Source organism: Dermochelys coriacea, chromosome 26 (genome assembly GCF_009764565.3).
Source record: "Dermochelys coriacea isolate rDerCor1 chromosome 26, rDerCor1.pri.v4, whole genome shotgun sequence".
In the NCBI taxonomy this organism is placed as follows: Eukaryota; Metazoa; Chordata; order Testudines; family Dermochelyidae; genus Dermochelys; species Dermochelys coriacea.
The window spans coordinates 6,438,379-6,451,353 of NC_050093.1; the positions used below are offsets into that span (position 1 = coordinate 6,438,379).

The 12,975-nt window shown below is 44.7% G+C and overlaps 1 protein-coding gene across 5 annotated transcripts in view; it reads right to left on the minus strand.

The window, feature by feature from the left end:
• PEBP4 (phosphatidylethanolamine binding protein 4) overlaps positions 1–12,975 on the minus strand; it is a 221,469-nt gene that overhangs the window by 119,631 nt on the left and 88,863 nt on the right. For all 5 annotated transcript variants that reach the window (XM_038384592.2, XM_043502982.1, XM_038384591.2 and 2 more), the window contains exon 4: positions 9,563–9,661. In XM_038384592.2, the coding sequence (XP_038240520.1) occupies positions 9,563–9,661 (99 nt within the window). The remainder of the gene's footprint in view (positions 1–9,562; positions 9,662–12,975) is intronic.

Genomic DNA, 12,975 nt, shown 5'->3' on the forward strand with positions numbered 1-12,975 from the left:
GTGCATAGACAATCCAGGCAGTTTTTGGAAAGCGTAGGGGACAATTTCCTGGTGCAAGTGCTAGGGGAGCCAACTAGGGGGAGCGCTTTTCTTGACCTGCTGCTCACAAACCGGGTAGAATTAGTGGGGGAAGCAAAAGTGGATGGGAATCTGGGAGGCAGTGACCATGAGTTGGTTGAGTTCAGGATCCTGACGCAGGGAAGAAAGGTAAGCAGCAGGATACGGACCCTGGACTTCAGGAAAGCAGACTTTGACTCCCTCAGGGAACAGATGGCCAGGATCCCCTGGGGGACTAACATGAAAGGGAAGGGAGTCCAGGAGAGCTGGCTGTATTTCAAGGAATCCCTGTTGAGGTTACAGGGACAAACCATCCCGATGAGTCGAAAGAATAGTAAATATGGCAGGCGACCAGCTTGGCTTAATGGTGAAATCCTAGCGGATCTTAAACATAAAAAAGAAGCTTACAAGAAGTGGAAGGTTGGACATATGACCAGGGAAGAGTATAAAAATATTGCTCGGGCATGTAGGAAAGATATCAGGAGGGCCAAATCGCACCTGGAGCTGCAGCTAGCAAGAGATGTCAAGAGTAACAAGAAGGGTTTCTTCAGGTATGTTGGCAACAAGAAGAAAGCCAAGGAAAGTGTGGGCCCCTTACTGAATGAGGGAGGCAAGCTAGTGACAGAGGATGTGGAAAAAGCTAATGTACTCAATGCTTTTTTTGCCTCTGTTTTCACTAACAAGGTCAGCTCCCAGACTGCTGTGCTGGGCAACACAAAATGGGGAAGAGATGGCCAGCCCTCTGTAGAGATAGAGGTGGTTAGGGACTATTTAGAAAAGCTGGACGTGCACAAGTCCATGGGGCCGGACGAATTGCATCCGAGAGTGCTGAAGGAATTGGCGGCTGTGATTGCAGAGCCCTTGGCCATTATCTTTGAAAACTCGTGGCGAACGGGGGAAGTCCCGGATGACTGGAAAAAGGCTAATGTAGTGCCCATCTTTAAAAAAGGGAAGAAGGAGGATCCTGGGAACTACAGGCCGGTCAGCCTCACCTCAGTCCCTGGAAAAATCATGGAGCAGGTCCTCAAAGAATCAATCCTGAAGCACTTAGAGGAGAGGAAAGTGATCAGGAACAGTCAGCATGGATTCACCAAGGGAAGGTCATGCCTGACTAATCTAATCGCCTTTTATGATGAGATTACTGGTTCTGTGGATGAAGGGAAAGCAGTGGATGTATTGTTTCTTGACTTTAGCAAAGCTTTTGACACGGTCTCCCACAGCATTCTTGTCAGCAAGTTAAGGAAGTATGGGCTGGATGAATGCACTATAAGGTGGGTAGAAAGCTGGCTAGATTGTCGGGCTCAACGGGTAGTGATCAATGGCTCCATGTCTAGTTGGCAGCCGGTGTCAAGTGGAGTGCCCCAGGGGTCGGTCCTGGGGCCCGTTTTGTTCAATATCTTCATAAATGATCTGGAGGATGGTGTGGATTGCACTCTCAGCAAATTTGCGGATGATACCAAACTGGGAGGAGTGGTAGATACGCTGGAGGGGAGGGATAGGATACAGAAGGACCTAGACAAATTGGAGGATTGGGCCAAAAGAAATCTAATGAGGTTCAATAAGGATAAATGCAGGGTCCTGCACTTAGGATGGAAGAATCCAATGCACCGCTACAGACTAGGGACCGAATGGCTCGGCAGCAGTTCTGCGGAAAAGGACCTAGGGGTGACAGTGGACGAGAAGCTGGATATGAGTCAGCAGTGTGCCCTTGTTGCCAAGAAGGCCAATGGCATTTTGGGTTGTATAAGTAGGGGCATAGCGAGCAGATCGAGGGACGTGATCGTTCCCCTCTATTCGACACTGGTGAGGCCTCATCTGGAGTACTGTGTCCAGTTTTGGGCCCCACACTACAGGAAGGATGTGGATAAATTGGAAAGAGTACAACGAAGGGCAACGAAAATGATTAGGGGTCTAGAGCACATGACTTATGAGGAGAGGCTGAGGGAGCTGGGATTGTTTAGTCTGCAGAAGAGAAGAATGAGGGGGGATTTGATAGCTGCTTTCAACTACCTGAAAGGGGGTTTCAAAGAGGATGGCTCTAGACTGTTCTCAATGGTAGCAGATGACAGAACGAGGAGTAATGGTCTCAAGTTGCAATGGGGGAGGTTTAGATTGGATATTAGGAAAAACTTTTTCACTAAGAGGGTGGTGAAACACTGGAATGCGTTACCTAGGGAGGTGGTAGAATCTCCTTCCTTAGAGGTTTTTAAGGTCAGGCTTGACAAAGCCCTAGCTGGGATGATTTAACTGGGACTTGGTCCTGCTTTGAGCAGGGGGTTGGACTAGATGACCTTCTGGGGTCCCTTCCAACCCTGATATTCTATGATTCTATATTTAAACTCTAAATTCTTCGGATGAAGGGCAACGTCTGTATGCTCTCTACAGTAGTACCATGCATCACTATGATGCTATGTGCACCTAGATTGCAAGTTCTCCAGAGCAAGGAGTATCTAAAGGGTGTAGCACCTTGGAATCCAGGCTTTAGTGAAGATTGGGGCCCCACTGTGCTAGGTGCTATATAAACACAGATTAAGAGACTGTCCATGCCACAGACACTTCATAATCTATAAAGTATTAGCTTCCATTCTGGGGAAGCCTTGTCTGCCAGCTCTGCAGCTGGTATCCCTGTGTCTGAGCACAGATCACTAGACGGAAGGGAGATCCATAGATGTTAAGGCCAGAAGGGACCACTGTGGTCCACAGGCCAGAGAATTCCACCCAGCTATTCCTGTATCCAGCTGCTTGAGCTATAGGATATATATACATACACAAGCACCTGGCAACGCTAGTGCACGTTTCTCCTCTCCTTCCTCCCTGGCAAACCTTTAGCCTCCGCTCCAGCCCCTGCCTCTAATTGTTTGAAAATTCCATAACTTTTCAGGTTAATAAAGCTCTTGTTTGCTTCAGCTAGCAGCTGTTTCTATGGTGACACTTGCAACCCAGAACCTGTTTATTAACCAATACAAGGAAATACACTGAAAAATTCAACTGGTATCAAAGTAAAGTGCTCGAGAAACCCCTCAGAGGTGAATGGCCCTGGCACGTGGATCCAGCATCCCCTAACCGGGGGCTGCTCCCTTCAGAGATAGCGGGCTCCTCGGAAGCTGCTCTCAGCCCCACACACACGGGATTAAGAGATCACTGCTGACAAAGCAGCCCCTCTCTCCTAGTATCACACAAGCAGCTTGCTAGCCTAACGCCCTACAGGGGCCCTCTTTTCACACAGCTACCATATTGCGCAGAAGAAACAGCTGTCGGCATACTGCGTTCCTTGCTGAACAGATTGTTTCCTTTACCGACCTCCTGCTTCACCTTCAGGCATCATAATGCCCCTAATGAGAACACCTGGAGAGCTCCGAGAGGAGGCAGCAAGCCCTTGTCACAGGACAGTCACAGCTGGTCCCCCTCATTCTCACCTATGTCCAGAGAGTTTCTTTTCAGGAAAACTGTATTTAGAGGCCAGATTCACAAAGGTGCCTCGAAACCATCAGCTTGAGGAAATATAAACTTGGGGGTTACTGCTGGTTCTTGAGTGGAAGGTAGACATATGGGATATGAGTGTTATCTAGTGATTAGATTACGGGGCTGAGGATGAGGGCTCCGGGGGTTCTTTTCGCAGTTCTCAAAGAGGAGAATAATCTAGTGGTTAGAGCCAGGGGCGGGGTGGTAGTGGCTGGGAGTCAGGAATCTTGGGTTCAATTCCAAGCTCTGCCACTGACTCACTCTATCTGACCCTGAGTGAGGCTCTTAACCTCTCCATATCTCACTTTCCTCAGCAATCTTGCAAATACTCCAAACATCTTCACTTGTGCAAAACCTCGGGCTAGCTCTGCCAAGCAACAGATCAGACCCAGGGTGGGTCTCTCGCTCTCTTTCTCTGCACTCAGTCTCATGTAGGAATTCTCTGGCTGGCAGAGTTGGTTTCCATAACAACTTTCTGTTACAAACATATTTTGATAAAAATAAAGTTAAAACAGCAAGGCTTTGATGGAGTACAAATTTTCTGGATTCTCTCTTTCTTTTTTGCTCTCTCTCCCCCTCCACCCCTTCCCCTACAATGGGGGGAAAATAAAGAAGTAAAACATTCCATTTGAAGGACGGTATTTTCTCCCTTCTTTCTCTCTCCCCACTGAGTACAAAATGAAAAGCCTTGTTTACTGGATTTCTCTGTAAACTGGTTCAGTCCCTGCCTAGTTACCTGATGCTCTACAGTATATACTGGATAATGTGATAAATTCATTTCCAATTCACTGCATTATTCTTTGAATATTTTAATGACTCATTGAATGGAGTAAAAAAACCCGCTATTTCAAATGAACAATTATGTTGCATTAGAGTAAAGGCTGATTATATTTAAACACTGCTTGCATGGATAACGGGACATATCGACCTCCGCCTGTAAGAGCTAATTTGGCTCTTATCTCTAAATAATTTTACACTGCAAATTACCATGAAAACCTAAAGGGCTTTAAAAACATTCATCAAAAGATATTATTCCACTTTGTAGCAACATTTTTATTTAAATTATTTTGAATGAGAGTGAAAGCATCTCTCGTGTTTGACAATCAGAGAAACAGCGTAGCCATCACTGATAAGGGAACGTAGAGCTGTATGGCAGAAGGTATTCTATAGATTAAGCCACTAAAAGTAACCATCAGATAGTGGTAATGCTTCGGACTGAAACCCACACCTCCAAAAGGAAATTCAGCATGAACACCAAGACTTGGTGGAGTGCCAAGGTATTGCAGAACATATAATGGTACTTAGCACTTCTCTAATGGCGTCCATGTGAATAACTCAAAGTGCTTCAGTGGCTGTATTAGTGGATCAAGCTTTCCCGGTGGATCAGTATATACTCCATTTTGCTGATGGAGAAAGTGAGGCACAACAAGGCAAGGTGATTAGCCCAAGGCCACCGAGTGAGACAGTGGCAGAGCTGGGATTTAAGCATAGATTTTCAGAATCACATTCATGTGCTTTAACTAATATCCCATGCTTCCTGTCCTGGAAGCTAAGGTCATGGGCATTGCCTACATGCAAGTTGATGATTTATACTAAATTGAAATAAGCCCCTTTTAATCTGAAATAAGAGAGTTTCCACACTCAGTCTTGCACCAACATAACAACAGGTTTGAATTAAAACCACTAAGGGTTTCTCTACAAATGAAGATTGTTCCAGATTACGGCAGGGTGAGAATTTAAAGTGCAATCGCTATTCTGGAATAGCTCCATGTGTAGACAATCCCGAAATCATTTCAGTGCCAGTTGGTGTGCAGACAAGACCATAAATAGAAGCTATCTGAAGGAGAGACTTTAATTTACCAGGGAACGGATTTTCATTTACACCAGGGGCCAGATTTCTAAAGGTATTTAATAAGTGCCTAGCAATGCAGCTAGGCACCCAATGAGATTTGCAAAATCAATGGGAGCCAGAAATATCCCACTAACTGCTTGGCTGCATTTTATGTGGCTAAATACCTTAGGCACCAGTAATACCTAAATACCTTGGTCCCATTACACCACACTGACAATAGAAAAGGGGCATTGAGTCGAGTGTAAATGGCCCTGGTGTAAAAGAGATACAGTCCCTATGTGTCTGTACAGCACCTAGCCTGATAAGACCCCAATCTCTGGTGTCCCTTGCTGCTACTGCAATATAAACAAACATTAATAAAGAGCTTTCAGCTGGATCCAGCCCTATTTCTAGTCACAGACTCACCGTAGTTAGAGACGGAAAAGCGCGACCTGGTCCCACTTTGTCTGTGCCCAGTGCAGGATTCTTCTCTTCAATCTATTTTCCTGGGCTTTATCTAGTCCAGTTATGTGAATTAGGGATGGGAGACCGACATAAATAAGTACACCCCCTCCTTCCCCAGAAGCTTAGCCCCTCGATAGAATGAAATTCTCTCAGCCTTGTTGGAGGTTCTGAGCTAGTCAGGTAAGCAGATTATCACCCTCCCCCTGGGCCCCCCCCCACTTATGCTTTCTGGTTGGGAATGGAAACAGAATTGCCAAAAGTGTCAGAAGAAAACCTTGCCTTGCCATTTGGATGAACCCATTTTGCCGAGAATGCAGCTTTAATCCGAATCCCTCCCTGATTTCCTTTAGAAGCTCTTTTATTTTTGCAAAGACGACAATAATTAGTAAAAGCTAATGCACCGGAAGGATCTGTGTACAGAATGGAAAAAATGAGCTCAGGCTTTTTTGCATTTAGTAAATATAAAAATTAATGAGAGACTTTCAGGACCCTGTTAGAAATGCAGAAGGGCTCCTTTGAAAGATTTTTTTATAAATTGTACATGAATCTCTGCAATTATTCTGAATGCTTTATTTTTTTTAGCTGATTAGGAAATGCATAGAAAGTATTAATATCCAATTTTAATTTGCTTAATATTCCTATTAACAATAAAAAGTCTAATTAAGGTATCTGTACAAAACGCCCTTAGCAGTAATTTCAGAGAATAATAGAGAAGAATGGCTAGATATTTCTTCTTAAATGCATGCTGCAAATTAATTGATATCTTAATTAGACTTTAGTAGTAAGATTATTGGTTAGATTGAATCAGAGCTGAAACACCTAATCTTTATAAAATAAAATAAAATAAAATAAAATAAAATAAAATAAAATAAAAGCAGGCAACAGAGAGAGAAACAAGCTGCTCTTCTAAATGTTGTTTCTCTAAAGAAACTGATAATGAAATGAGAGAAAGGTTGGAAACAATATAAGGGAGTTAGCACAAAAATAATAATAATGCTTCCTCCTTCTTTTGTGTCTTCCATGCCAGAATCTCACAACACATTCACAAATTAAGCCCCCTAACACTCTTGTGAGAGAGGCAAGCATCGTTACTGCCATTACCGCACAAGGAGGTTAAGTGATTTGCCCAGGCTTGCACACTGAGTGAGTGGGAACAGAATCCAGGCCTCACCTCCCAAGTCTGTGTACCTACAAGACTGTTCAGTCAAAACAAAATTATTCCTCCTATTTGTTCTCTCCCCTTGCCACCAATGTAAATTCTCATTGATCATTTCTTTATGAGAAATTTGATCCTTGAATCGCATATTCTTGCTGCTTTTATCCCTGGGTCGGCTCCAGGACACTGACTCATGGCAATCCATTAAGTGACTCAATAAATGTTTGTTGAGATTTTTGTTTTATGACTGTTTTATTTTCCTCCAAAGTTTCTGACAAGGGGACTACCCACAGCACTAGAGAGGGAGGTCTTCTCCAGACAACCTGCACTACAGAATGCAAAGGGTGGTGTTTAAACAAAGATGACATTTACTTTCCCATCCAATTCTTGCATCACGCTAAAGGAAAGGGCCAGAGAAACTACAATCCCTGTTCTCTGATTGATGAAACTCGTGTAAAAGTGTTGAAAATAAACCTTACCTGAGTCATCTCAACTGGAGAAAATCCCAGAATCTATGGTAGAACTGGTTGAAATGTTCCATTGCAAATATGTTTTTGACAAAATATGTGGAAAATTTTTAGTTTTGCTTGAAATTTTAAGTTTTGGTTTTTGGGGGTTTTTTTAATGAAAAAAACCTTTTTTTTTCTGTAAAAATATTAAGTTGTCAGTTTAGGTTTCCCCCCAGTCAAAAAAAAGTTTTTATGGGAAATTTTGAAAACAATTATTTCTCCAACATTCTTTACAAATGATTGACGTTTTCAGACCAGCTCTACTGTAATGTATTGGGTAAACAACCGCCTATCTGCCTTAATAATCCTGCCACTTTACATTTATATGGCAACATTTCATCCCAGAGAGTTTCACCTTCAGAACCACAGAAATGCAGCTACCTCTGGAGAGGAGCATACAACATTTTACACACAATTTGAGAAGGGAAGGGAAAGCAATTTTTGGCCAAGAATACTGGGTCAAACTCTGACATGTATGAAAAGCCCCAGACAGAGGCAATCAAAAAATGGAGAGTGGGGTCTCTGGTGGCCACACAGAACCTGTTTGTAGGGGATCATCCAAAGGGGGTACAGGGCCTGTGTGCTGAACAGTTCTGAGTGTACTGATTCCAGCCTAGGAGGAAGAAACACTGAGAAGCCTCTGCTGGGATTTGAACCTGGGGTTCCAAGGAAGTACAGCTGTGATGCATAGGTGGCTGATGTTAAGAGCTGATGTAACAGCTAAGCTACGCCCCTCCTACTGGCTCCTAACCTGAGTTTCTGGTCTCATCCCATTGCACACACCAACTGTTTTTTATGCTCATTTGTTCCATGCTGAATGACTGATACATACACAAACACACACTTGAGAACATCTCCTTGGGGGAATAACTAACCACCTTGAAGCAGACCAGCTGTTCTGATTCCCTCAGGTAACTGCTCAAAATACACTCACCTTGGGTAGTACAAATGAATAAAAGACAGCGATTTCCTGGTGAGTTATGAAACTCACAGTGATAGGATACAGAGGGAAGTGCTGTCTTGCTGTTTCACCCTGTACTAAGCACCAACCTCATGCTGGGTAGGATTATTGACGTTAATGGGACAGACCGAGAGTCAACACAACACAGACCCCAGCATTAACCAGACCTCCCTTCCTCCATAAACTCTGCTTTTAATTTGTATTCCTGTTGCTGAGAAAACCAAAGCCTCCAAAATCTGCTCAGGGCCCAGCTCCTCAACCAGCAAGCCAGGCAAGAAGATGGGTTTCCCGCAAGCTCAGCTGTATGAAGCCAGATTCAGCATTGAAGGAAGCAGGTGAATCAGGATCCAGGTCAGTGGAGTTGCAGCTGCTCCCATCCAAGCTAAGTTTGGCCTCTGGAATTGCACTGTCTGTGCCACCCATCCCATCTGCTCCATTCTCACTGCGTTCCACCTGCCGCATATGATCGCTCCAAGTCACGCGCAGACAAAATGTTTATCTTCCTGAGACTCTGGGCTCAAAGTATCAGGTGATGGAAACAGAAGGTGCTCAGTATAGAATACCTGTGATTTCACTTCCCCCAACTGCTAAGGATGTATCTCCATCTAGTCTACAAAAGGAGGAGGAGGAGGAGAAGTGGGAGCTGAAGAAGGGGCATTAGTGAGTTAATGAATTACTAAGCCCTCATTCATCTATGTAAAGCTCAGCTTTATAATACATGGAGAATTGGGCAAGGCTTGTTTCCAGGTTTCCTTCTCTTTGTATCCAGGCATCCACTTAAAATCATTTGTGACAAGCCCTTGGTGAATGGTAAGGAAACATTGAGCCTGTTGTTCCCCTACCCTGCAAGGCGGCTATCCAAGGCCCAAACCTGAAACCGTATACAGGAATGAACAAGAGGAGGGAGAGTAAGACTCAGGAGAAGCAGTCCTGTAAAGTCTCTTTTTGGGGCTACCCCGCAAATTAGCCTATTGCCGCCCTGCTGACTTAAAAGAACAACTTGAGCACAGGCTAAGGTCTGGCTGGAAGAAAAAGTTAAATGTCACTCAACGCATTAATTTACACGCCACTGGTGTGATCCTATGTAGGAGAGAGAAGAGGAAAACAGGGCCAGTACTCACTTTGATGTCAATGACAACCCAGTGTCTCCAGAAACGGTACTTCGGATTAGCTCTGTTCGGGGCATCTGGATCCACCATGATCAGCACATACTCCTTATTCTGGAATATAAAAAAAACCACACCCAACCTTTGAAACATGCAGGCTTACAGTACTTTCACAATTCAGTAGTAGGTAAATGCTCTTGGGGGAGAGAAGGCATTGGGCAAAGTAGATGGGGAAGTAGGACTTTGGGATTCTCTTCCTAGCTCTGCCTCTAACTCAGTGAAGCTTCAGTGCGGGTAATAGAATCCCAGCATGGACGTCGGGTATGTACTCAGCTTGCTAGCCCACCCTGACCCCTGCATGGAGCTCTTTTTACTGCTATCGCTACCTGCACTCGTTGGATTCAAGCTAGGTTGTGTAGGCTAGCCTGTGCGGAGCTTTTGCTGTGGGAATTAATCACAGGTTAGGACAGAGTCTGCCTCTTGCCATGTTGTGTCTGTTCTGAGGAATTTTTGCCTCAAAGGGCATCAGTCCAGGACTTTCATCAGCCCTGAATTCTTTCTCTCTGCAACCCCCACTGTAACAGTTATATTTGTGTATGATCCTCCAATGAAATAAGCTGTAAAAATGCGACGTATCCTATTACTAAGTGCTTCACACTAAGCCTGGATTCCTTCTCCTGACATTTTATTCCTCATGGCCTAAACTTCCTCCAAGAGCTCGGAGAGGAAGAATGGGCTTTTGTAATACGTCCAAATACAAGGCACCAGAGAGAATTTTCCCCAAACGTTCACTAACCACATCCTACAGCAGAGTAGCACAGAGAGACGTGCCATGACACAAGGGGCTTTCCACACAGAGGCCTGCATTCCACTGGAAATGAGGGACAGGATATAGTCTAATCTCAGAGACAGACTCTCACAGCCCCTGTGCACTACCCTGCTGGGTCATCTGTGTGAACAGTCTGGAGAGCAAGGGAAAAAAAGTCTCCCCACTGACTAAACAAAACACTGACTGAATTAATTCAGCCGAGCACAGGAGCTTCCAGGGTGGAGCAGGCCGATGATCTCTCTTAAGTCCAGTACCTTGCGTCTGGCCATAAGCGATACTTCAAGAAGGCAGAATAGCTCCATGATGCATGGTAAGTGGAAAAAGTGAACCTGCCTGACCCTTGTAGGTCATGACCCAAGGCTATGGTGACCAGATGTCCCGATTTTATAGGGACAGTCCTGATTTTTGCGTCTTTTTCTTATATAAGCTCCTATTACCCCCCCCCCCCCCATCCTGATTTTTCACATTTGCTGTCTGGTCACCCTACTGGAGGCAAGTGTTTTAATAACCCACCTCAGCACGTTAGCTGGTTTTGCTACAAATACTACTGATGGCCATAAAATGACCCAGACTCTCTCAGTTATTTTGATCCATTTACATAGGCTTGGGGCTTGTGAAAGGTGCTGGATTGACAGTCCAGGAAGAGGAAGGCCTCTCTTTATCCAGAGAACAGGTGTACACGAGCAGTGGTGGTTCTTGCAATGTGGACACCTGACCGAACCTACAGGTGCCTCGTTGCCGCCTGCTGACAGATAGTCACAACAGTTTGGTCCTTGCCACCCTGGACTGGGTTTGATGACCTCTGGATACTGAGCTAGAAGTGCCTACAGATCTGAGTGGACTTGGCAGGATACAGGGTTCCAGATGATCCTGCAGACACTTAGATCATTAAGGGACCTACAGGCTAATAAGATCTTGAGATGGACCCAGCAGCCTGCCAGCAATGCGGCAGGCTAGTGGCCCCGATTCCATAGCACACCTTGGGTCAAAATTTCCTACATTGGCTAAGAAATTTTGCCACGTGACTCCCACTGAAATGAAACAGGTTTCAGAGTAGCAGCCGTGTTAGTCTGTATTCGCAAAAAGAAAAGGAGTACTTGTGGCACCTTAGAGGCTCACGAAAGCTTATGCTCTAATAAATTTGTTAGTCTCTAAGGTGACACAAGTACTCCTTTTCTTTTTACTGAAATGAAAGAGAGCTGTGTAGCTATATGCCCTTGTCACCTATGAAAGGCTCTTTGGGACAATTCTGTATTTGTACCGGACCTCGCACAGGAGGGCCCTGCCCCATGGCTGGAGCTCCCAAGTGTTACCACAATACAAATGAATAGTGATATTACGGCACTTTAACCTCAGCAATCCCACTGGAGATAAATCATGATCTGCCCCCTTTTACAGATAGTGAACGTGCGTCTATGGGCTTTTCTACCAGCAGAGTTGTGCTGGTTTAACTTAAGGTGTGAACTTAAAGAGATTTAGCTAGAACAGTGCAAAAAACAAACAAACAAAAACAAAACTGTGTGGACACTTATTTCAGTTTATCTTGATAAATCTATTAGGACCAAGTTTAAACTAAACTGAAATAAACCACTCCTACTGAAATATGGGTGTCCATATGGGTTTGCACTGATTTTACTAATCTGGTTTAATCCAACTGGTGCAAGCTTGTGGGTAGACAAAAGCCACAAAGATCTTAAGAGCCTGACCCGAAGAGGCCAGGTACACCTGCAATTCCCAGGACCAGACCAAGGTTCAGATGTGGGATTAAAATCTGGCAATTCCTGGTTCCGAGTTCTGTTTTCTAATTGCTAATCCATGACTCCCCATACTTAATGCTGCTCTGCACAAGTAGACACAGCCCGAAACATTGGTTGAAATATCATACAATGAAAATATTGGATGACAACACTGAAACTGGAGTTTATGGAGGGGGGGAAAAATCCCAGGCTGCAAGTGTGAAGGAATTTGAGTTCTAACTTTAGATGGGTACGTGGCTGAACGCTGTGTTTGTGAATCTCTTGCTTCGACTTTGGCGCCCAGCTGGTGGGAACAGAACGTGTAGTCATGGGACTGTCATCGTGTGCTGTCCAGGTTAACATGTAGCATTTCTATTACTATTAACAGACTTTCCGCTCCTCACTCCATCTGTTCTTCAAAATAATTGCAGTTGTACAGACCATGCCTTCACTACAGGCAGGCTCTGGGGAGAGGATAGTGCTTTTATGCAAAAAGAAAAAAAACTGTTAAAAAATAACAGCAAACACGAGAATCAAGTGCGAGGGAAGTTAACAGCAGGCTCAGAATTCGGTACAGATTGTGGCCTATCAAGGCGGCATTGCACAGAGCCTTGGGCTGGTCAGGCTAGGCCATTCTGTGTGAGGGAAGAGAGGTTGTATCAGTGCCAGGCATGCTCCATTCCCACTGGGGGTTTGGATTCCCCCCCCCTTCATTCTGACGTAGCAGGACTGATTACTCTGAACCTGGATATGCCCTTAGGGTGGAGCATGGGCATGATCCTTCCCCTGCTCCCCAGCAGGATACAGTTAATTCACACTGACATCAGAGGGCAGTGTGGTACCCAGCCCTAGATCAACACAGA